Source organism: Phodopus roborovskii, unplaced genomic scaffold (assembly GCF_943737965.1).
Source record: "Phodopus roborovskii unplaced genomic scaffold, PHOROB, whole genome shotgun sequence".
NCBI classification, from domain to species: Eukaryota; Metazoa; Chordata; class Mammalia; order Rodentia; family Cricetidae; genus Phodopus; species Phodopus roborovskii.
The window spans coordinates 2,235,133-2,260,345 of record NW_026126616.1 but is presented as its reverse complement, the minus strand read 5'-3'; the positions used below and the strand labels follow the sequence as shown (position 1 = coordinate 2,260,345).

General features: G+C 41.0%; 1 protein-coding gene across 2 annotated transcripts in view; it reads left to right on the top strand.

Annotated features, from left to right (window-relative positions):
• Positions 1-25,213, top strand: part of Washc4 (WASH complex subunit 4) — a 51,170-nt gene that overhangs the window by 13,807 nt on the left and 12,150 nt on the right. For both annotated transcript variants that reach the window (XM_051206252.1, XM_051206251.1), the window contains exons 11-26: positions 88-211; positions 312-439; positions 1,924-2,084; positions 7,890-8,016; positions 11,677-11,802; positions 13,798-13,905; positions 14,623-14,769; positions 14,891-14,970; positions 16,306-16,411; positions 16,942-17,058; positions 18,308-18,476; positions 18,886-19,040; positions 19,481-19,555; positions 20,305-20,409; positions 22,185-22,319; positions 24,137-24,245. In XM_051206252.1, the coding sequence (XP_051062209.1) occupies positions 88-211; positions 312-439; positions 1,924-2,084; positions 7,890-8,016; positions 11,677-11,802; positions 13,798-13,905; positions 14,623-14,769; positions 14,891-14,970; positions 16,306-16,411; positions 16,942-17,058; positions 18,308-18,476; positions 18,886-19,040; positions 19,481-19,555; positions 20,305-20,409; positions 22,185-22,319; positions 24,137-24,245 (1,972 nt within the window). The remainder of the gene's footprint in view (positions 1-87; positions 212-311; positions 440-1,923; positions 2,085-7,889; positions 8,017-11,676; positions 11,803-13,797; positions 13,906-14,622; positions 14,770-14,890; positions 14,971-16,305; positions 16,412-16,941; positions 17,059-18,307; positions 18,477-18,885; positions 19,041-19,480; positions 19,556-20,304; positions 20,410-22,184; positions 22,320-24,136; positions 24,246-25,213) is intronic.

Below are 25,213 nucleotides of genomic sequence, written 5' to 3'. Positions count from 1 at the left end.
TAAAATGAGTACAAGAGCACTTCATCTTACCTACGTGTTTGGTGGTTTCTTTTAAGTGTTAATTTCTCTTCAAATGTTTCCTGCTAGGCCTGTATTGAACAGCAGTTTGATTCTCTCAATGGAGGAATATCTGTGTCGAAAAATAGTACTTTTGCGGAAGAATTTGCACATAGTATTCGATCAATTTTTGCAAACGTGGAAGCCAAACTTGGTAATGTAAATTTCAAGTTTGAGTTGTTTGTCAAGTTTGCATTTCCTTAAAAGCACGAATCAACTATAATTTGTTGTATTTTTATGTTGTTCTTTCTAAGGTGAACCTTCTGAAATTGACCAGAGAGAAAAGTATGTTGGAATTTGTGGGCTCTTTGTACTGCACTTTCAGATTTTTCGAACTGTTGATAAAAAGTTTTATAAGTCTTTATTGGACATTTGTAAGAAGGTAAGAACCTGAAACTCTATTTTCAGTTTGTGATGTAAATTTTGATAAAGCTAGATATCTAAAAGTGCTAACAAAAAGTTAATTAAACAAAGAACAAGTTAACTTTTATGAAATGTAACTGTAAAAAAAAAAAATAGAGCTGGGGTGGTGGTGTCATGGATTAGTGCTTGCAGTACATTGTGAAGATTGGAGTTTATGTTCCCAGAACGCATGTAAATGTCATGTAAGCATGATGTCATGCAGTTGTGGCAGCCCACCTTCAGTAACACTGGGAAGACAGATGGTATCGTCTCAGCTAGTGATATTAACTAGCATGTGTCATAGAACTCTGGATGAATAAAGTGGAACACAATGGAGGGAGACTCCTAGTGTCAGCCATGGGCTTCAGTGCACGCGTGTACTCTCACACATGAAAAGGCCTACAGGTACACCATACATACATGTAAAAGTAAAAACCAATACTGTTGTTTTAGAGTGCAAACATTCTTGGAACGAGCAATATGGTGAATGAAAATAACTGCATTTCATCTGAATGTATGTGTGGTGGATGTTCGGTGTGTGTGTGTGTGTGCGTGTGTGCGCACATTCACCTTTTGTTTGCTTTATTTCTGAGACAGCGTCTTTCTATGTCGTGCAGGCTGACCTCAGCCTCCTGAGTGCTGGCACTATAGACGTGCACTCCGCCCTGGTCACGTACATCCTTAGCACTATTCACACCACCCTGCCTCCCTCTTTCTTTTGCTTTCTCCTCTTGCCCCTCATACATTGTTGATTTTCATCTTTGCTATTTCCATGATATGATTTGGTTTCAGAGTTGAAACTTAGTTTGTGTGTAGTTATCAGATAATAACAGACTATGAAGCCCTAGCGGTATTTAAGGTTGTTTTTTTTCTATTATTTTATTAATTTGCACTGCCAATAAAGTCATGAAGTTGAATTTCATTTTTCTTTCTATGTTATTAATTATTGTGTATTCTTTCTCTGTCTCTGTCTCTCTCTGTGTGTGTGTGTGTGAATACTTAGAATAAAGTGGTGCTCATCACCAGCTGTCTGTGTGTGTGTGTGCGTGTGTGCGCGTGCCTGTGCGTGTGCGTGTGAATACGAATACTTAGAATAAAGTGGTGCTCATCACCAGCTGTCTGTGTGTGTGTGTGTGTGCGCGCGCGCGCGTGTGCGTGTGAATACTTAGAATAAAGTGGTGCTCATCACCAGCTGTCTCTCTCTGTGTCTGTGTGTGTGCGTGTGCCTGTGTGTGTGCGTGTGTGTGAATACTTAGAATAAAGTGGTGCTCATCACCGGCTGTGGGAATACTTCATTCCTCCCACAGGGTGACACTTGGGGGGAAAGATACATGTCTTGTCATACATTGAGATTTTGGTGGCTCCTCTGTCTGGAACTGTCTTTGCTGTGTATGTATTGTAGCACTGTTCAGCACATTACTGTTGGGTCTGCATCGATGGTTTTCCCTTTTACCGTCATTCCAGGTGCCAGCCATCACTTTAACTGCCAATATTATTTGGTTTCCTGATAATTTTCTGATTCATAAAATGCCAGCAGCCGCCAAGCTTCTAGACAGAAAAAGTCTTCAAGCCATTAAAATACATAGGGATACTTTCCTGCAGCAGAGAGCCCAGTCACTTACCAAGTAAGTTTGACAAAGCAACTGTAAAGGGAATGTTTAGACACCTTCTAGTGAGAGTACTTGAGTCATAAGATACAGCGTGCATACTGACAGACCACCTTGTATAGTCTCCAGATTGAGTCTTTTTTTTTTTCCTTACATGTTTTTTTAAATTTATTTATTTAGTGTCTAGGTGAGCATGTGTAAAAGACAGAGGACAGACAGCTTGCAGGAGTTGGTTCTCGTCTTCTACCATGTGGGTGGTGGGTGCTTGGATTCAGTCTCTGGTACTCAGGCTTGTGTGGTGAGTGCTCACTGAGCTGTTTCTCTAGCTAGCCCCCCCCCCCCAGATTATTCTTTTTTAATTAAAACTATTTGTTTTTTGTTTTTGTGTTTTCTTTTCTTTTTTCTGTCTTTTTTTTTTTTTTTTTTTTTTTTTTTTGTTATTTTTGAGACAGGGTTTCTCTGTGGATTTGGAGCCTGTCCTAGAAACTAACTCTTGTAGACTAGGCTATCTCAAACTCACAGAGATTTGCCTGCCTTTGCTTCCCAAGTGCTGGAATTAAAGACATGCGCCACATGCGCCATCACCGTCTGGCAAACTGTTTTGTGTGTATGTGTGCGTGCGTGCATGCGTGGGTGTGTTTGTTCTCTTCCCTGACTACTTGGGTCCCTGTATCAAGCTGAGATTGTTAGGTTTGCTGACAGATGCCTTTACCTATTGAGACATCTCCCTGGCTAGAACTTTTTTTTTTTTTTTTTTTTTTTAAATGCTTTAAGTTTAATATGTGCAGAAGTCCCAAAAGCTAAAATTTAAAGGTAATTTTCTCTAGCCCAGTTTTTTCCTGTAACTAGGTCCTGCTTCTAGAAAGATAGCTTTTTTTTTTTCTCCTCTGGGATTTATCCTCTTTTATTTTCTCATGTAGTGATACTAAGTATTGAACTCAGGACCTTGTGCAGTCCTAGGCAAGTGCTCCTATCACCAAGCTGTTTCCCCCATTCTTATGTTGTGTATTTTTAATCTGTTACTGTGTGCCTTTTCAATAATGCAAAAAACAAACTATACAAAGCTTTGATGTTAGCCATCACTCAGCTTTGGTAATTAACTCACTATTCTGAGTATGTTACTAACATATTAACCTGTGTATAGTTGATTTAGAATGCTACAGAATTCTGTCATTGGCCTTGTATAGCAATAGAAATGGGTGATTGGTGCGGGTCAGTGGGGCACATGCCTTTAATCCCAGCACTCAGAGGCAGAGACAGGCAGATCCCTTGAGTTCGAGGCCAGCCTGGCCTACAGAGCGAATTCTAGGACGGCCAGGGCTACACAGAAAGAACCCTGTCTTGAAACCCATCCCTTGCCCCTCCCACCAAAAAGGAAACAGATGGATTATTGGATAAAATTGGTCCCCTGCTGCACTAGGGGGAAGGCTCAGCATACCAGAGACCCTTAAACCATATGACACAGTGTCTTGTGCCCTGTGACTAACCATAGGTCAGTGGACTAAGAGAGTTGACTTGTAGTCTACTCAGGGCAGGTACCAGCAGTGCTGTGCCCTAAGACAACTGGAGTCTCCATGCATAATAAAGACCGCATTGAAGCAGAAAGACAGACATCAAGTTTAATAGTGCGGTGCTTAAAGAAGAAAATTGTTGATATTTTAATTCATAAAAGCTTACCATTCTTTTACAATGCACACTAGGATTGTATTAATAAGTAGTGCCTAGGTATATAGATTTAGCTTCACCAAGGGAGTTGGTGCTTATAGAATTTCATTGAATTTCTCCTTCTCTTCTGAAAGACAGTATCTTACTGTATGGGCTGGTATTTTCTGGGTAGCCCTGGCTGCCCTTAAAATTTGGCACTCCTCAGCCTCCTAAGCGTTAGGGCTATAGCTGTGTCCCATTGTGCCCAATGTCACTGACTTCTTTTTAGATTATAGCTGGTGAGGTGGTGTTTGGAGGGCTGTCTGTCTGTCTGTCTGTCTGTCTGTTGTCTGTGTTGCTGGAGGTGGAACTTAGGAGGTTCCACCTTTTCAGAGGGCTACAAACTGTAGTTTCTCGAAATGAGCTGGACAATGATATTAGAGGGACTGGGAAGCATGTCTTCTCTTCTAAAGCCATAAGGCGTCTTCAGTCTTTAGAGAAATCTGAGGGAAAATATGGTGTGTCTGAAAGTTAAGAGACATTCAGCTTCAGGAAGGAGTGAATTTGACCTCTCTGGATCTAGAAGGCTAAACAGGACTTAGAAGGGGAAGATGACAGATAATAACCATCATAGTTGCCAGCATTGTGAGCCTTTTCCTGTCACAGCAGGCATTATGCACAAGACTGTAAGAACATTGTGTCATGTAGCCCCTCCCCCTCTTCATAGGTAAGAAATAATAAACACAGCTAAGCTTTATGGTGTGTTTACTGTAAGCCAGGGGTTTTCAGAAACTTCACCCGTCTGATCCATAAAAAATGATAAATAAGAAAACTCTGGAGTAGATGCTCCTGGCATTGCCATTTTATGAGAAATCTCAAATACAGAGATTAAACTTGTTAAGTTTTAATGGCAGCTGGCAGAGCCACGCACTCCAACTCTTTTAGCATGGGGTGTCCTGTGCTTTTCTCAGCCCTGGTTCTTGTAGATAGGTAAGTTGGGCTTAGAGGGGTGAACTTGGTGAGCTCACACAGCAGTGTTCTGTGTGACCATGTGTACAGTGTGGATGGCTGGCAGCCCACCAGGCCGTGGACAGGGACAGGTTTTCCTTTTCAAGACCCCTTACCTGTCAGAACTTTACCCCTAAGCATTTTTATTTGATTTGTTTTTTGTTTTCAAGACAGTCTCTGTACCTAGCTCTGACTATTCTGGAATTCATCATGTAGACCAGGTTGGCCTTGAACTCACAGAGATCTGTAGGCGGGAGTTTCCCTGTCCTGCAGCTGCTCTAAAATAATCAGTCAGGGGCTTAATAAAAATTATAAGTGCTAGCCAGTAGCTCAGACTTACTACTAGCCAACTCTTACAACTTAACCCTTCCCTATTAACCTCTGTCTGCCCCAAGGCTCATGGCTGTTACCTCTATCTGTTTTGTGTGTCCGCTTGCTCTCTGGCTGGCGACTCTTCTCACTCTGTCCTTCCTCACCCCGTCATGCTCAGTTTTGCTTTCCCACCTAACTGTATCCTGTTCAGCCATTGGCCAGTCAGCTCGTTTATTTAACCAATCATAGGGACATATATTCACAGTGTACAGAAGGATTATTCCACAACAGAGATCAAACGGCCTGCCTCCCTAGTGCTAGGATTAAAGGGGTGTACCACTGCTCCAGCTTCCCCCAAGCTTGTTTGTTTCAGACATATCTGTAAAATCAGTATAGAGCTCCATGATCCTGAAAGACGGCAGTTTCTTCGTTTCCTTGCAGTTGTGCCACAGAGACCTAGAGTTTACCATCATGGCATGAAGTGTGGGCTGGGATGGCCCTGTCAGTTGAGAGAAAGCTGCAAGCTGACAGCTGTCTGATGGGCAGTTAGGTTGCTGAAGTGGAAGGGAGCTGGGGGACCAGTCTGTGCTTCTTGCCATCAGTGCCCTGACACCCAGTGCATTTTTACTATTTATGGGTCCATTTTGATACAGGAAAAGAACTGCCTTTGGGGGCTAGAAGTCCGTCCGAGCCTTTTTAAAACCTTCAAATTGATCTGTAGATAGTAATCCTGCTTTTACTAGGGGATTACATTTTCCTTAGTATTTCCCCCATTTGTACGTGAAAGTGAACCTAACAAATTGGTAAGATGCTTTTACTTCCTGTCAATTTAGTTTTCAAAATTGAAGCAGCTGGGAATGGTGGCATATACCTTTACTTCCAGGACTGCAAGTTTGAAGCCAGTGTGGGCCATATAAAAAGTTCAAAGCCACCCCTGGGCTACGTAGCCAGACTCTTCTCAAACAAAACTACAGCCATGCCCTCCTCCAACAACAAAATAAGCTAAAACTGGAAGCAGTTTGAGTTTTTTATACTTAAGAGGCCGTTGAGACTTGTAGTGGAGCTGACAGAAACCTCTGCTTCATCCACAGCATCTGACCCAAGGCTGAGTGAGCACTTTTTATTATGTATTACCATGGTCAGAATTGTTTTTTTTCTGCCTCAGTTTCCTGAGTGCTGGGGATTACGTGACATGCCTGTCAGACATCCAACAGCCAGTCCTTTCCTTTCCTGTTTCTTTACCTACCTTCTTCTTCCTCTCTTTTCCTGTCCTGTTTTGCTGCTGAGGAATATCCTGAATAGTAGGCCGAATCAGCATTTGCTGTTGAGTCTTTGTGATGGGAAAGCTTCCCAGATTCCAGTTTTAATCTTGGCTTCACTGTATGAGTCGTGTGGTATGGGTGTGTTACTTCCTGTGGCAGTTTCTTCTTCTGTGAACTCGAGAGCATAGTCCCTACAGTTGGCTTTCAGGGAGAGACACATAGGGTGGGCTGGAGCACAGAGGTAGTGGTCTGTTCTTCAGACAGGAGAATTGTTAACATGCAGCCAGTACTGCAGGGCCTGAAGTGTAAGAGACCGCGATCTTATCAGACAAAACAGGATGTCTACTTCTAAAGATTTCCAAGGGGAGAGGGGGTACTGGGTTGTGAGGAAGCAGACTTAGTTCATGTGTGACTGAGACAGGGGAGTGGGCACCTGTTACTAGGTACATGCTTTATACTGGGGCATGCTTTATCTGGACAGGAGAATCGAATGACCGCAAGGGTGCTTCCAGCTCCCAGTGACAGACAGGCCTGAGCTTTCTAACTACTACATAAGGTTATCGTGGGGTTTGAGTGAGCTAATTGGCATAGTGTGAGCATTCTTCAAATTAGCTTTTAAATTCAGATACTGGCTACTTTTACTCTTTAAAAATGATTTAAATTAAAACAATTATTTATATGCGTCTGACTGTGTGTGCTTTATATGTGTAAGTTCCCACAGAGGCCAGAAGAGAGCCTCTGGTCCCCTGGAGCTGGAGTTCTAACTCTAATTGTGAGCTGCCATGTGGGTGCTGAGAACTCAACTGAGGTTATTTGCGAGAACAGGAAGTGCTCTTAGCTGCCAAGCATCGCGCCAGCCCTGTGTCTGCTGTCCTTACTCTCATTGACGGTGTCCTTTGTCCTCTAGTGTTCCATAGCTGCCACCCTCATGATGGCTCACCGTCAGCCCAGCAGGTGCACTCACATCCCCAGTGCCCTCCCTGCTTTCCACCCTCCCTCTCCCTCTGGCCTGCTTTTCTTTCCTCCCCTCCTGTTGGTGCTCTAGCCATACTGGGTGTTTGTCATTTCCTAAACAAGTTGGACACCTTTCCCAAAGTCTTAGGGCTTTTGCACGTGTTACTCACACTCCTTAAACTCTCTTCTCTTACATGTTTGTATGTCTTACTTATTAATCTGGTCCAAATCATGGCTCAAAATCAGCCACACTATGACAAGCCAACTGTGATGATCTTATTTGAAATTATAGAACTACCCCAGGCCCTACCCCACCCCAAGCATATATCACCACACATTGTAAAATTGTTTTGACTTTAGTTTCTGATTTATTATACAACTCTCCTTTCCAGAATATAAGCTTCATGGAGCCAGGGGTTTTTGTCTGTTGTATTCTCAGTACTACAATTTGTGCCTTGCATAGGCACTCAGTAAATACTTGTAGGTTAAGTAACTTAAATCATCTGCATGTAGGATTTTTTTTTTTTTTTGAAGGCCAGAATCACTGTTACTGCTGGAAGGAAAACTTACTTTTATCATTATAAAGAAATGGAAATTCATTTTTGTTTGTGTTCTGAGTAACCTCAATGTTTTCCTTTGCTAGAGATGTGCAGTCCTACTACGTCTTTGTGAGCTCATGGATGATGAAAATGGAGTCTATGTTGTCTAAAGAACAAAGGATGGATAAATTTGCTGAAGACCTCACCAATAGATGTAATGTTTTTATACAGGTAGTTGCATTTTCTTACTTAGAATATTTTGGGTGCAGTTTCTTTGTGAATTTAATTTACATAAGTTACACTTGAACACAGGTGTGAAGGGGGGTATGTTTTTATATTTAAAACAAATTGAGGGGCTGGAGAGAGAGTTCAGTGAGTAAGAGTTACTGGCTACTCTTGCAAGGGACCCAAGTTTGATTCCCAGCACCCACATGGTGTCTTATAACCACCTGTACTCCAGCTATAGGGGGCAGCTGCATTTATGTTTGTTTATTCGCACACACACACACACACACACACACACACACACACACACACAGAGAGAGAGAGAGAGTTGAAAATTTAAAAAAGTTTTTAAGAACCACAAAAATTGGTTAGCTTATATTTGTTCTGGATGACTTACTTAGATTTTTCTAATATAGCCATTCTAAGCTTTCTGTTTCCTTTTAAGCAAAAGTTAACTGTGTCCTATAAGATTTGCACTTCAGTTGTCATCTTAGTTCAAAATATCGAAACATTGAGCTTATCTTTGAAGTTTAAATTTTTTAGTTTATTTACTATTGTGTGGTTGTGCACGTGCATGTGATGGTAGAGTGCTGTCTGTGGGCGTTGTTACTTTCTTTTCATTATGTGGGTCCTGAAGCTCAGACTCAGGCCATCATTCTTGTTGGCAGCTGCTCTTACCTGCTAAGCCATTTTGATAGTGATCCTTTAGGGGTATTTGAAAGATATTTCTAAGCCAGGCAGTGGTGGTGCACACTTTTAATCCCAGCACTGAGGAGGCAGAGGCAGGTAGATCTCTTGTGAGTTTGGCTAGCCTGGTCTATAGAACAAGTTCTAGGATAGCCAGGGCTACACAGAGAAACCCTGTCTTGAAAAACAACAACAAAAGATACTTCATTCTTTCCAGATACAAGAGGATTTCTTTTATCTTTTTGTTTGTTTGTTTTGTTTTTTGAGACAGGGTTTCTCTGTATTGCTTTGCAGCCTGTCCTGGAACTCAATCCATAGACCAGACTGGCCTCAAACTCACAGAGATCCACCTGCCTCTGCCTCCCTAGTCTTGCGATTAAAGGTATGCGCCACCAACACCTGGCTGGGTTTCTTTTATCTTTAATTTCCAGCTTACCAAAGTGCTTTACTTGTTTATTTAGCTATTATAATCAAGATGCAAAAGCCAAATAAAACATACTGGCTGAGGCAGGGGCTGGAGAGATGGCTTATCCATTAAGAGCACTGACTACTCTTCTAGAGGACTGAGGTTCATTTCCCGGTACCCATGTGGCAGTTCTGTATCTCTAGATACAAGAGATCCAGTATCAACTTCTGGCTCTGTAGGTACTATACATATGTGTATAATAAAAAAACAGAGCAGAAAATCCTCAAAAGATGAGACACAGATGGCTGAGAAATAAAGTAGTGCTACAACCTTAGTCATCAGGGAAATAGAAATTAAAATTACTTGGATATTTTATCTTTCCCCATTCAGAATGGCCAAGACAATAAAACAAATGGCAGCTCGTACTTGCAAGGGTGCCAGAAACGGGGATATTTATCCATTGTTGTAGGAGTGCGACTTGTACAGCCCCTGTGAAACCGCTGGTTCCTCAGGAAGCTGGGACTGGATCTGCCTCGATCCAGTCTTGGGAATAAGGATTGCATCTTACTACTGAGATGCCTGCTCTTGGCATTGCTTCTTTATTCATAATAGCCACAAATTGGGAATACTCTAGATGACCCTCAACAGAAGAATGGAAATGAAAGTGTGCACAGTGGAATATTACTTAGCTGTTAAGAGATGAAATTTGCAGATAAATGATTGGAGGTAGAAAAAAAATCATCTGGGTTGGGTAACCCAGACCCCTAAAAGACAAATACTGTATATTTTCTCTTTTATTTGGATGCTAGCTTTTAAATGTTGGGTATGTGTTCTACAATCTGAGTAACTGCAGAGGTCAGGTGCCAGTGGTGGGTGGTGGTGGTGGGAGCTCCTAAGGACGGGGAAGTAGAATGGAGTGTTCTGGACTAATAAAGGGGAAGGAGGAGAATTAACTTAAAGACTGGGACCATATGTAAGACCTGTACAGTTTCTCCCCACAGGGAGTCTCAGCATTGAGATAGGAAAGTGGATACAACCCCATCCTTAGCCAGGAAGCTATTTGCTATTGATACCTGGTGGCAAAAGGAAAATCAGATTTCTCAATGGGATATCATTGGGTATACCAACCACAATCCAGGGCCAGCCCCATGCCTGCTCCATACTTGTGGTTGTTTTGGGTTTTTTGGTGTGTGTGTGTGTGTGTGTGTGTGTGTGTGTGTGTGTGTGTGTGTGTGTACTTTTTTAATTTGAAGAAGAGAGAACATAAATGGGTAGGGATGGAGGGGGGAGGAGGGAGGATCTGGGGAGAACTAAGGGAGGGGAAAACACGATCAAAATATCATGAAAATTTGTTTTAATTTTAAAAAGAAACTGAAGAAAAAAAAATGAATATAGGGTTTTCAATCCTCTGGAAGTTTAAATGAAAACATAGGTGGTACTGAACAAATGGCCCAGCAGTTAAAAGATCTTGTTACTTTCCCAGAGATTCCACCATCCACATTGGCCGCTCACAAACACCTGGACTCCATCCAGTTCCTGCAGGCCCAGGAACCGCTTCTGGCCTCTGCAGACACTGCGCACACATACACCATCCTATTTATTGTTTCCTCTGGTTTCCCTGAGTTTAGAAGCAAACAATCAAACAAACAAACACCCCCTTTAAGCCTCAGAAGACCTGTGTGCTCTGTCATCATGAACAGAATGGAGTAGAGAGGGTGTTCTTGAACGTTCTTGGGTTGGCTGGAGAGAAGACTGATGAACCGGCAGATATGGACTGTGGGAATCAGTCTAGGCCAGTGGTTCCCAACCTTCCCAGTGCTGTGAGCCTTTAACAGTTCCTCATGTTGTGGAGGCCACCAGGCACGCATAACATTATTTTCATTGCTACTTCATAACTGCAGTTTTGCTGCCGTTATAAATTGTATAGGTGTCTAATAAGTGACCCACAGGTTGAGAACCACTGGTCTCCATGGGTGGTAGTTTTTTGTTTCAGTTTCTGGCTCCCTGATCCTTGTTTCCCTGCTCTGAGTGTCAGCAGATGGGATCTGTTCTCTCCCCAGCAGCTGAGTTGTTAGGTTTGTCCCTGGCACATACACACCATTTTACCAGAGAGGTTTTTTAGTTAAGTGAGAAGACTTTTAAAAGCTGTGATTCATTGTATCAACAGTGTAAATGTCTGTTATTTGATAGTTCAGGAAACTATTAAATAGGGCTGCTTTGAAACTCTGTGTGGTATTTTGTCAGGAAGAGTATTTCTAAGAATGACTTTAAAAGGGACTTTGACTGTTTGGAGAGATGACTCAGAGATTAAGAGCTGCTTTTCTAGAGGGACCCATGTTTAATCCCAACAGTTAACAACTGCCCCTACACCAGTTCCAAGAAGTCCAACACCCACTTTTGGCCTCGGCAGACACTGTATGCATGTTTCACAGACATACATGCAGGCACAATGCCTGTACACGTGAAATAATAGACTTTAGAAATCCTGGTTACTGGCATGTATACATACATAGAGAACGAACAAACTTTGCATGAAATCTCTGTGATCACACTCTGTTTATTTTCTTTTGTAGGGCTTCTTATATGCATATAGTATTAGTACCATTATTAAAACCACAATGAATCTCTACATGTCCACCCAGAAGCCTATGACCAAAACCTCAGTGAAGGCATTGTGCAGGCTCATTGAACTTCTCAAGGTAAGTCAGTGTTGTCTTACTTTGCCACCATGGCTGGGACAGTAGAATGCTCTTGGGAGAAAGTGAACTTAAAATTGAAAGAGATCTCTGAGAAATGATTGACTAATACAGACTCTTCTTTATACATGGTATGTGCTGACAGCCTCTAACTCAGAGTCTAATTTGAATAAAGCCCTGAGTGTCCGTGTAACTTACTGAGTGTTCTCCTGAAAGTGAGAACAGGGTGTGGACCTGCATGTACATCACTGTCAAGCTGAGAGAGTTAAGGGCCATCTGTGTTTATCAGCTTCATTAGCAGCTAATCTCAACAGATAGAAAGGAGAGTTAGCCTCAGTGTTATTAGTACTTGTCTTACTTAAATAGCAAATTGCATGGGTTGAAAAGTATTTGTGCTAAAATACCCATTATTTAAAAGTGTTCCTAGGAAATGAGGTCAGTTTATATGTCACTGTTAATTGTAGTTTCGAGAGCACTGTAGTCTTGTTGGTAATAACAGTGGACTAATGGAGGTAATCAGGAGACTTCAGAGTTGGTGCACTTAATGGAGTGTAAAATGTTTCTTAGCATAAACCCTTGTAGGCAGAAGAACCCAGATATGAATTAAGATTCAAATTTGTGGGTAAGTTTCTAGTAATCCAAAAAATTGGATTTACTTAGGATTGTTTTGTTTTTCTCTGAGAAAGGGTCTCACTGTATTAGTGTCAGTGTCTTAGTTAAGGTTACTGTTGCTGTGCTGAAACACCATGGCCAAAAGCCAAAAGCAAGCTGTGGAGGAGAGTGTACATTTTACTTACAGTTCCATGTAACAGCTCTTCATCAGAAGCAGGAGGGCAGGAACTCAGACAGGGCAGGAACCCAGAGGCGGAACCTGAAGCAGAGGCCATGGAGGGTGTTGCTTACTGCATTCCTATAGAACCCAGGACCACCAGCCCAGGGATTGCATCGCCCATAATGGGCTGGGACTTCTCCCCCTCAGTGACTGGTTTGAGAAAATGCCTTACAGCTGGATCTTATGGAGGCATTTTCTCAGTTGAGGGTCCTTCCTTTTAACTGACTCTAGCTTGAGTCCAGCACACTCAGGTTACCTTTGAGCTCATAGCAGTTCTCCGGCCTCATCCTTTTGAACGTAGGGATTGTAAGCCTGTTCTGCCATACCTGGCATTAGGGCAGTCAATAGGTACAAGTGGTTTTGACAATTTTAAATCATCAGCATTTGCTAATGATAGTGACTTTTTTTATAACTTAACTGTGTTTTTGTTTGGGGATAAAAAACATCAAGCTATACATGCTTTTTATTTTGATTTTTCTATTGATTGTGTTAAAAAAAAAAGTCTTTGATATTTGGAATCTGGAGTATTTATAGAAGGGATCCTAGCTACATTTAGTAGGATCTTACCTTTTTATTTTTTTCATGATTTTTGACAAATGCAGGTGCTTAATTTTAATGCATTTGAATTTCCCAGCATTAACGTGTGCATGCGCACGCGCGCGCGCGCATGTGTGTGTGTGTGTGTGTGTCTGTCTGTGTCTTTGTTTGTAGGGGTGTATGTATGTGCATCTTTGCATAGAGGCTAGAGGTCAACCGCAGATGTTTATTCTTTGAAGCTGTGTATTTTGCTGTTGTTGTTGTTTCTTTGTTTTGTTTTGTTGAGACAGGGTCCTGGGACTTAGAGATGAAACTAGCAAGTTCCAGGGATCCTCTTATCTGCCTTATAAGCACTGGGGAAAAGCTTGTATCCCCATGCTTGCGTGTTTTTTACATAGATGTGGGGATCAGTCTTGGTTCTTCATGCCTTACATCAGCAGTCACTTAAAAGACTGAGTCATCCCTGCATTCCCAGTAGGTGTTTTGTTTTGTTTGTGTTCATTTTGATATTTGCCCCCACACCAGTCTCATTCACAAATTCCTTTTTTGCCTGGGGTCATGAAGGTTTTTAATGATTTTACTTGTAAGTTTTAAGTTAAATTTTTCAAAGTTACGTTTGTTTCTTTTAGGCGATAGAGCATATGTTCTACAGGAGAAGCATGGTTGTGGCGGATTCAGTGTCACATATAACACAGCACCTTCAACATCAGGCTCTTAATTCTATTTCCGTAGCCAAGGTATGCAGATTACCATGTACTGTGTACCTCTATACTTGACATAATTAAGCTATTGTGTTCTGTCTTATCTCCATTTCCTGGTTTAACCTCTTTATTCTGTCCCTGCAAATGTGTTATTTCTATAGTGCTTTATCCATTGCATTTTGTATTCTTTATTGTTACCATAATTGTACCAGAAAATAATTATAGTGTCTGAGAAACAACCATGATTGACTAATACAGGCTCTTCTTTATACAGGGTGTGTGCTGACAGCCTCAGAACTCAGCCTAGCTCACCTTTAATGTGCTCAGATTAATCTTTGTGGTGTAATTGATGCAGTAGCCGACAGTCAGAGGAAACCATCTAACGCAGAGTGTAGTTTGTCGTAAAGCCCTGAGTTTTCTCCTGAAAGTGGGCAGTGGGTGTGGACCTGCATGTACTTTACTGTCAAGCTGAGAGAGTTAAGGACCATCTGTGTTTAACAGCTTTATTAGCAGCTAATCTCAACAGATAGAAGGAAGGATTTTGATCCTCGTTTTTGGACATCCTTTGTTGTTAGATTAATGTGAATGTGTAGAGAGAGCAGCAGTTACAGAGCTAAGTTGAGAGCAATGAGGAAAAGTGTTATCCTGTGCTCTCCTGAGTGTGCCAGAGAGAGCAGAATAGAGGACTTTTTCCCTTTGGAACTTAATCTTATGTTAGAATTGAAACTAATAATTTTCTGTTTGATCTTTAAGAAAAGAGTAATTTCAGACAAAAAATACAGTGAACAGCGCCTTGATGTGCTGTCTGCTCTCGTTTTGGCTGAAAACACCCTCAATGGACCAAGCACAAAGCAACGACGACTTATTGTTTCTTTGGCGTTGAGCGTTGGCACACAGATGGTAAGATCATTGCTGCTGTTCATGGGATAAAGATGTCGTCAGAGGCTCACAGTTCATTTCTTAGCCTGAGAGACTTGGCCTTCTTGTGATTTCACTTGGGTGTTTCCCTTCTTGGTAATAGAAAACCTTTAAAGATGAGGAGCTCTTTCCACTTCAAGTAGTCATGAAGAAGCTGGATCTCATCAGCGAACTTCGAGAACGGTAAGTAGGACTGGGTGTGAGTCTGCTCAGAGCCTGGGCTGATAGAACACAGAACAGCCTTCCTCCCTGCTCATCCTCAACTCTCCCCCACTCCAGCCTCTGTTGGACTCCGTGGTCTAGGCTGGCCATCCAGTGCTGAGGTCCCAGGGTGCCGCCCCACGGAGCGTTAGTTCCTCTCTGTACCCTCTGACCAGAAGGAGACTGTGACTACAACATTGTCCTGACTTGGCTTTGCTTTCACAGGAAGCGAGAATCCTCTGGAAGAGCTCACGTGAGACCAAACAGTGTTCCCTCAGGGTATTTGGCAGGTTCTGGTGTCCGTTGTCCTTACTTTATTGGTGTGGTGTCACTACTGGACTCAGACTTGCTGCTTTGTAAAAAAGCGTTATTCCCTGTGAGCCACTTGGAGAGCATGATGCACCATGTTGTATGCTTTGTTTGGAGATGAACTCTGACTTGGTGTCTCAGAAGCTGGCCTGGGTGGCACTGACTTGGACCAGGCTTGTTTTTGCAGGTGCTTGTGACAGTTTTCTTTCCCTTAAGTGGGTGTAGGTTCCCTGAAGAGACAAAGAGCACTGCAGTTCTGACAAGGTTGGAGACTATTGCGTTATAGCGCAGTTTTCATGGAATGCTCATAATTTTCTTCGCTGTTCTGAGAAGCTGATGTTTTTATAGTTAGTGGTATTTAATTTAACTTCTTGAGAGAAATATGGACCTTTACTATAAGATACTTGGGATAAGTCTCTTGTGTAAGCATTAATAGGCTCTATGTGACAGGTTTATTTGGTCATAGTAACTTAAAAAAAAAGTACTAGGTCTCACTATGTGCCCCCCTGGGTGGTCTTGAACTAGCTGTGTGGCTCAGGCAGGCCTCCCTGTCACAGAGGTCCTACTCCTTCCAAGAGCTTGGACTTAATAGAGAAAATTGAGTGCAAAATTTTTGGAAGGCTGAAAACACAACAGTGGGGTCTTACCCCTTAAAATTTATTTTCACTTTGAAGACAGGTAAGTTATGTATGTGTAATGCAAGTATTATTTCAGATAGTATTGCAAATGAAATTATTTTAACCTCTGTTTAATAGTCTGGGGTTTTCAACAGTCTTAAAACTAAAGCATGTACAGAATTTTGATAATGTCGGCTATTAAAATGTTTTATTACCTTTGTTCAATTTGAAAAATATGTAGTTTTAGTAGTAATGTTGAGTGAAGTAATACAGAGTATGTAAATGAGGAAGACAGACCTCTATCCCATAGAGTACATAAAGTCATTCTTTTGTGTTGTTGAGGGCTACTTGAATTTTGGTACCACTAATTACTTATTACCTTATATTGTAGAGTCCAAACACAGTGTGACTGTTGTTTTTTGTACTGGCATCGAGCTGTCTTCCCAATTTATTTAGATGATGTATATGAAAATGCTGTTGATGCAGCTAGATTACATGTAAGTAAATAGTAATCTAAAAGAGTAAACATCATGTCTAGCTACTTTTTAAGTTTTTAGTAGGTCATTTGATTTAATAAACCATCATAAAATTGACCTGTAATGATGTTTTGAACATTGTTGTTATGCATAGCCAATCAAGGTTTATGTAGTCCATGGTTAAATTGTGAGTCAGTACTAGTGAAATGACTTATAGTGTGGTTAGTTCCTCTCTACATATGGTTAGCCATCCTGGGCTCGTTTGATTGAGCTTGCCACAATCTTGATTATTTACTTGTTGGCAGGCTGTAAGTTACTCAGGTTCTTTATGGAAGGAAGTGTGTTTGAGTGCACATATTATAGTAAAAGCTGAGTGAATGTTAGTGTGTGTGTGTGTTTAAATTGTGTGTTTTAGGTTTTTATGAAAATAACGCAGTCATAAAACAATATTTTTTTTCCTTCGGGTCAGAGTTTTTGTGTGTAATTAGCCTTTGCAGTATGTTTAGAAGTCTGTTTTCTCTAACTTGGGTGTGTTTTAATTTTCTTGCTAGTACATGTTCAGTGCTTTACGAGACTGTGTGCCTGCCATGATGCATTCAAGGCATTTAGAGTCCTATGAGCTACTTCTGGATTGCTATGACAAGGAAATTATGGAAATTTTAAATGAGGTAAGATTGTATTTAAGATTAGAACTTACAGCCATGCTTTGGAAGCCAGTGTCTTCACTGAATCAGAAATTACTTAAACAAACCTGGGTGTTTATAAAGTGCCCTTGTAATTCCAACACTCAGGAGGTTGAGGCAGGAAGATTGTGTGTTCCAGGTCCTGGCCCTTGTATCAGGAAAGCCCAAACCAATTATTTATCAATTATAAATTACAAATAGTTTTTGTTTTGGAAGATAAGATTAAAAATAAGTAAACTTCCAAACATCATCATATTTAGTGTGATGGAATTATGAAAAATTTTGTATGATCTTATTCTATTTTTAGTTGTCCTGGGGTATCAGGCTTTACGAATGATCATTAGTATTAATTAAAAATAAAATAACTAACTGGTGGTATTTGGAAGATGATTGATTGAACCACCTGGGTGAAGTGTGCATGTGTGTGGGTATACATTCCTGTGTGCCTGTTTTAATATCTGTGTGTTGTATCTCTGTGCACCTGTGCTGTGGTGCAAGTGTCCCCACAAAGATCGAACGGGGTGTCTGTCTTTGTTTTGAGACAGGACACGCATGGCACAAACCAGGCCAAATTGTTCTAGAGTTTTGGGGAATTCTCCTGTTTACCATTTCATGCTAGGTAGGATCTGGCTAAAATTTCTGCATCTGGCTTTAGAAATGTTCTGAGGATTTGAACTCAGGTCCTCACACTTGTTTATAAGTGCTTTTAATCTGCTGATTCATTTCCAAAGTTCTCATGGTTTAAAAACACATTTTACGTGTGTTTTTGTTGCCTGCATGTATGTATGTGTACCATGTACATGCAGCCCCTATAATTTTTAATGAGACGTATAAGGAAATCTATTTTTCTTTATTGCACATCGCAAGATCCTTCTTTTGCTGCCATTTTTCCATAAATTTTATGCCTTACATTACATATTTATGTTCTATGTAGTGATGCCATCAGTTGGCTGTTTTTCATGAGAATTAAATATGATTTTATGAATTAATTAAATTCATGAGAATGATGTCTCAGTATTTAGCTACCCCCGACTTAAAAAAAGTCACTAATTTAAAATAGCAGAATAATTTTCCTTTTCAAACAAAATTTTTACCATCAAGGGGTTTAGCATCCTTAATCAAGAAACTAGTTGGTCAATTTCTCATTAGAGTGCTCTCAAGATCAGGGCATGAGCATATTAGAGTACTGCAGTGGGAGTGTCCTCTTGAACAGCTCCCCATTACTTTTGAATAGCATTTGCTGGACAAGCTGTGCAAGGAAATCGAGAAAGACCTGCGGCTTTCTGTGCACACTCACTTGAAGCTGGACGACCGGAACCCCTTCAGAGTCGGCAGGAAAGACTTGGCTCTGTTTTTCTCTCTGAACCCCATTAGGTTTTTCAATCGTTTCATTGACATTAGAGGTAAGTGTCTCCTGTGCCTCTTCTGACCCAAACACCAGGTGACTTTGAGGGTCTCTTGCTTATTACCACGTTCTCCTGTTGCCTAGCTGTGTAACTCAGGGAAGCCCAGGGCCTATCTGTAGCCCAGGTAGACCTCAGGCTCCCCGGTGTCCAGCTGCAGCCTGTCCCACCACACACAGTCCTCTGTTGTTGCTGTTTTTAAATTATTTGAAGATAAGGTTTCACTCTCTAGCTGAGGCTAGTTTTGAACTTAAGCTCTTCCTGCCTCAACCCATGGAGTGTTGAGACTAGAACCTTATTTTAAAGGAACAAATTTGATTTTAAAATCATGTACTGTTTTCCTTCTTTAACTTCATTTCTCTTACTATTCATGAATCAAACATGGCATTTTGTGGGTTTTGTTTTGTAGCTTATGTAACTCACTATCTCGACAAGACCTTCTACAATCTCACAACAGTAGCTCTTCATGATTGGGCCACTTATAGCGAAATGAGGAATTTGGCTACTCAACGGTACGGGTTGGTTATGACAGAGGCACATCTTCCTAGCCAGACTCTGGAGCAGGTATGTGTACAGTGTTTCTGGTGTGGTCAGACAGTGTAGACCAGGCTGGCCTGGAACTCACAGAGATCCACCTGCCTCTGCCTCTCAAGTGCTGGGTGTGCACCACCAACGCTCAGCTTGTAGTAGTATGCATTTTTATAAATGTTCCTGTGATGTCTAAGTAACTGAAGACAAGTTGAAGGGTAGTCAGGAAGTAGCTGTGACGCTGGGTGTTGTGAGTTGCCTTTGTTTCTGCCCATGGAGGAGGGATAAAACACAAAGCTGCAGACTCTTGGAGTTGTGTAAGTGGCTCTTGGAACTTTGGTACCATTTATGTACAGTCTTTTAAAATGATGAAAACTGTTAGGCATCAGTGTAATCAAGAAGGAGTTAATTGGTACACATGTGACTAACCATGTTCAACTAATGGTCCTGGGGTTTCTGTGTGGATTGTGTTGTAGGGACTTGATGTTCTGGAGATTATGAGAAACATTCACATATTTGTCTCTCGATACCTCTATAATCTGAATAATCAGGTGAGTAGAATTTAGAAAAAGATTTTATTTATATTGTTTTGTGGGTTTTTTGTTTTTTTGTTTTTTTTTTTTGCTTTAGAATGGATTTATTAGTATTTGTATTTGAACATTATTGTGTTTTTATTTGAAATATGGCTTGATTAATGTTGGTTTTCAAATAAGTTTTCAGGTACACCCACTGCATAATAACACAACTATAATGAGGCTTTCAAAAATATTTTCTTGCTTTGTGTTTTTATGTAGTCCTGACTGACCCTGAATTTATATCTAGCCTAAGCTGGTTTTGCGCTAATTCCTCCAGAGTGTTGGGATTACAGTGATACATGACCGTGCCCAGCTGGGATCAAGTTTTAAATAGGGGTGGATTTACAGTAGAATGGCTAAAAGACCAGGAAGTGACTTTGCAAAGGAGAAAGTTGGAAAAATATGTAAAACAGAATAATTGTTTAGAGATTTTTTTTTTCCTTCCATGAGACACATGGTCTTACAATGTAGCTCTGGCTAGCCTGGGACTCACTAAACAGAGATTTGAGTGCCTGGTGCTGGCATTATAGGAGTGCACCACCACCACAGCTGCAGCTGTTGAGATGCCTGCTTATTCTTTGCTGCAATGTGGTGGTGTCATCTTCCTGAGTGGCTTTTCTCAGTTAAATTATCCTTAATGAAAAGATTCTAAACTTCCTTGGGTTACTGACCGGTGCTTGGGATTGGGTGTATTCTTACTATTCATAAATTTGTTTGCATTGCAGATTTTTATTGAACGGACAAGCAATAATAAACATTTGAATACTATTAATATTCGACATATTGCTAATTCAATTCGAACACATGGGACAGGGATCATGAATACAACAGTAAGCATCTTTTGGGTTTGGTGGGTAATAATTTGGAAAATTATTTTTTACAGAGTATTTTGTTAAACATACATTGCTTCCTGTTTATATCATGCCTGAATTTCCATTTTTTTTCCCCCCCTGATGGCATAAATAAAAATATCTGTTACCATAGTGTTGAATGAGGTGGGTGCTGTGATGGGAAAGGCTGTGTCAGGTGTCCTCGCCTTCTGGACCACACTGTTAACAGTGGGAGTCAGTCAGTACCCTGTGTGTGCGCTGGTTCTCCTCTGCTCTCTAAAAATGACTTTGGAAATGACTCTCTGGGACCAGTTTGCTTACAGTCATTAGTGATGTTTGTGAGGGAATGCCTAATTATTTAATAACAGTATGCATAAGCAAATTGCTAAAAGTACTTTGAATCTTATTTGAAGTGGGCAGTTACTTGTAAAACTATTTTTCCTGTCATAAGGTGAGGTTAATTTTTCCCGGAGAGAAGAAAAGTGGGCATCCTTAAAGAGATGATACAGTTTGGAGTAAGGGAGGGGCATGCGGAAAAGCCTGGAAAGCCCGCTGGGGATCGCTCTGGTACACACCGTTTCTCAGGTGCTGTGTGTGCTCTGATTAGCTTTCCTCCAGTGGTTACCAGTGCAGAAGTGAGACTTAGGCAGTCAGCATTTTCAATATAAGGCATCTTCAGATAGCGATCTTGTCTGAACCTTTAAGAATAAGTTATAGAGTCCTGAGGAGAAACGCTTTCTTCATCAGAGCACACACTCAGGTAACGATCATAGCACACACTCAGGTAACGAGTGTTGGTAGTGGGTTATCTGTTTATCAGGCATTGTGTGCTAAGCGCGGAGGTGAGAAAAGCAGGCGTTGTATGTCTTCTTGGAACAGAAGAGTATTGACATCCGTGTGGGTTACCTAGGAGAGGCCTGAGAACCAGAGTGGCAAGTTACCCACTGTGAGACAGTGGCAGTGAGAAAAAGACCAAGGCGTTTGTGCCTTAACTGTGTGTCTTAAGTGAGTGTTGTAGGCAGCCGCTTCTGTGACTCGGTGAGTGTAGACGGTAAATTGGCCGGCACCGTTAGTAATACATGAGAGTGCTGGTGTAGGGTCAGTGTAGGCTTCCTTTGCACTATGGGTTAGTTTGATGCCCGTAACACTTCAGCCTCAGCCTCAGTTCACATCTCACACCCGAAGATCCCTGAATCTGGGTTGGGCCTTTAGAGAGTCGTTCTCAAAGCACCCGCACTCTTAATTTCTAGAAATGATTGCACTTGCGATTTAATGATGTGATAGTACATGTTTACATTGTCTGCTACTCTGCTAAAATCTAAACTTAATGAGGACACGGCATTGCCTTGCATAGGAAAGGCTTCAGAGCCATATGATGAGTGATTGTTTGATGCCCTACCCCAGCATCCTGTCTCTCTTATGCATGCCCTTCCTAGGTTGCAGATTAGTAATCAAGCAGCTTACTATGGAGGAGCTGGGGAGGCTGGCGACTGTGACTTAATGCTTAAACACTAGGCTTGAATTGTCGGTAGGATGTTTTGTTTTCTAATGTCGGTCTTACTACTATCAGGAGACTATTTTCCTTTTTTTTACTCTCTTTTGGTAAAAGTATATTCTGTGAGTAAAAGAAATTTCTATGAATTTGGGCAGTAAATTATTTAAATACTTCCGCTCCAAAAGTATTTGAACTTTATAAATAGTATTTTTAGATCACTTACTCTATAACATTATTTGAAATTTTATGTTAACTTTATTTTTTAATTTTAATTTTATAGGTTAATTTCACCTACCAGTTTTTGAAAAAGAAGTTCTATATATTTAGCCAGTTTATGTATGATGAACATATCAAATCCAGATTGATTAAAGATATTCGGTTTTTCAGGGAGATCAAGGACCAAAATGATCACAAGGTACGCTGCTATTCTTAGGTACTTGGCTGGATTCCACTGCCCAGTAATTGATGGATGCTTTGCTAGGCTTTGTACTTATACCCCCTGTGGGTAGTCTTTGCCCGTGTCTCCTGTGTCCATCCTCCTCCCCCCACTCCCCTATAATTCCCTTACGTTCTCTGCAGGCTTAAGCTGAATAGGCTGTTAAATGAGAGTTGCAGTCCAGATTGTTTTGTCTTCAGTAATACACATACAAATCCTTGCTCATTTTGAAGCATTTAAACGAGTTAAGAACATGTGCTCCCCCACCCTTCCCTTCCGAGAGCCGTTTCTGGAGGCAGTGGCTGTTAATGTAGTGCATGCAGTGTCCATCCTCACTCCTTACAATAAGCATCTTCACACATTTGTAGACACCTCTTTTTTATTGCAAAGATAGAGCAGTCTTGTGATTGTATCATGCTCTTGATGTCTGCATATAGACCTGCCTCATTGTTTTTAAGAGTTAATAATAAAGGGAGCTTAGTTAACTCCAACTCATGGATATTTTAGTTATCTCTCTGTTCTTAAAAACAGCTATAGATAACATCTCTAATTAAAGTCTGTTTCTGAAGGAAAATACCCTTGAAAAGAAGTATCTAGTATATTGAATGAGAATGAGTACTTCAGATTTCTGGCACATGTTATCTAACACTCTAGAGATACTGCACAATTGATTTCCCACACTCATTTGTAGAGTGCTGTTTTATTTGGGACTGGGGATGTAGCCTCTCAGAATGAAATGTGTTTGCCGTGTCCCTGGTACCATAAGGAAAAACAAAAATACACCTGTGATGACCAAAAACAATAGAGCCCATGCTCATAAACGTAACTGTTTTCCCTTTGCCCTCCTTGTGAGCTCTCCATGGTGATGTGGGAAGTTAATAGGACAGAGGCCGTTACTGCAGATAGAGAGAGAGCTCACATGCCTGGCGGGCTCTGGGTCTGCTTTGCTCTTTATGAATTACATAGATTCATCTAGCCTCGGCTTGTATATTATTCCTCAGTGTATTCATTGTAGGTAAAGGAATTAGTATACAGTGCAGTCATCAGTAGAGACGTGTTTTACTTGTAACTTCCATCCCAGTAAAAAGAGAGCTGGTATCATTGCAGTCAGTGAACAGCTCTCCCTTAGTCTGTTCCAGAACTTGAAAAGGCCCCTTCCCCCTTCCCAAACTGATGAGGGCAACTAAAAAATTTGTTCTGTTTTGGTTTTTTGAGACAGGGTCTCATGCGAGGCTGGCCTTACACTCACTGCAGCCAGTGAGGGTCTTGAACTTTGTGATCTTCTGCTTTTACCTCCCAAAGGCTGTGGTCATAGGTTTGTGCTACTGAACTTAGCATTTTAAGTGACTTCTGTATTCATTTGGGAGGAATGTGTTTGTGAATTCTTTGGCAACAAGCCTATAGAAACTTGGTTACAAATCAGTGGATACATGCAGTTAGGGGCTCAGTTTCCTTTTTCAGTCTGATGGAATAGTTAGGGTTAGGAGGCTAATAATGGTGGTGCAGAAGTAAATTGTGTCATCAGTTTCCCCTTAGCTGATTCTAGAACATCATCAACAAAAGCATTGGCCTCGAACACCAGGAGGGTGGTTGTTATACAAGTTCGTCATTAAATTGACCTGAACACCAATAAGGTTTTTGTTGTTATTATATAGATTTGTTATTAGACTTGAGTGATTCCTTTGCAAAGAATAATTTAATACAAAATCAGAAAGGATGGTGATCCTGACATGATCAATTTAGTAAGGATTTTATGGTTTAAGGGCCTAAAAATATCCTTAAATTTATCTCTTTAGTATCCTTTTGACAGAGCAGAAAAATTCAATCGTGGCATAAGAAAACTTGGAATCACACCAGAGGGGCAGAGCTACCTTGACCAATTTAGGCAGCTCATCAGCCAGATCGGTAAGTCACTTAAAAGTATTGAGAAGTATAGTACAAGCACCAGAATTGCATACAGCACATACATGAGACAGCCCAGGTATTGTCGTGTAATGTGTCTGCATGGCTTCATCCCACCTAGTAAACCATTGCGTATAAACTACCTGTAAATAATAATAAATGCACACCCAGAATTACATTCACAATTAAGAATCAACTGGTAAAAATAGTGTATAGGTTTTGTGTAAGTTCCATTATAGATTAAATACTAAATGGTGTGGTTTTTTTGATTTTTTTTTTTTTTTTTTAGCACTGTGTCATTTTGTACTTTTGTGTAGGAATTGTGTTTTAGAGGCTGACTTGATTTCTGAAATACAGTCCTTAAGTTTTAAAGGAAGAAAGAACTGCATTTAAACTCAGATTCTCAGGCTCTGGTCTTCTCTGAGCTGTTCACCTGTGTTGTCTTGGTTACTGCCATCAAAGAGCCGGTGCAACAGGCTGAGGGGAAACTGAGGCAGCTGCTGTTGACACTGGCAGCAGGCCAGCACAGGGGCCTTTTCCGCTGGTCCCTGTTCACCACTTACTGATCATGCTCTCAGGGCAGGGCTTTGTGAGGCACCACCCACAGCATGGGGGCATTATTTCCATTCACTCGTCTTAGAGGATTTATGTATGACAAGTAAATGTTTTAGATGCTGATGTGACAATAATTTATAGAGTTTGATCTAGGCCACAGCTAACAAATGGTAAAATCTATATTTAGACTCAGTAATCTGACTAGGGATTTTGCTTTTAGTACTTAATATTCTTTGCTTGCCTCTTAGATCTTAATTAGTCAACATTCAGTTGAAACAGTCAAACTGGGTATTTAATTTTTAAAAGATGCATGTTGTGGGGCCAGAGAAATGGCTCAGTGGTTAAGAGCACTGGGTGTTCTTCTATACGACCCATATTTAAGTCCCAGTACTCACATGGTAGTTCACAGCTGTCTG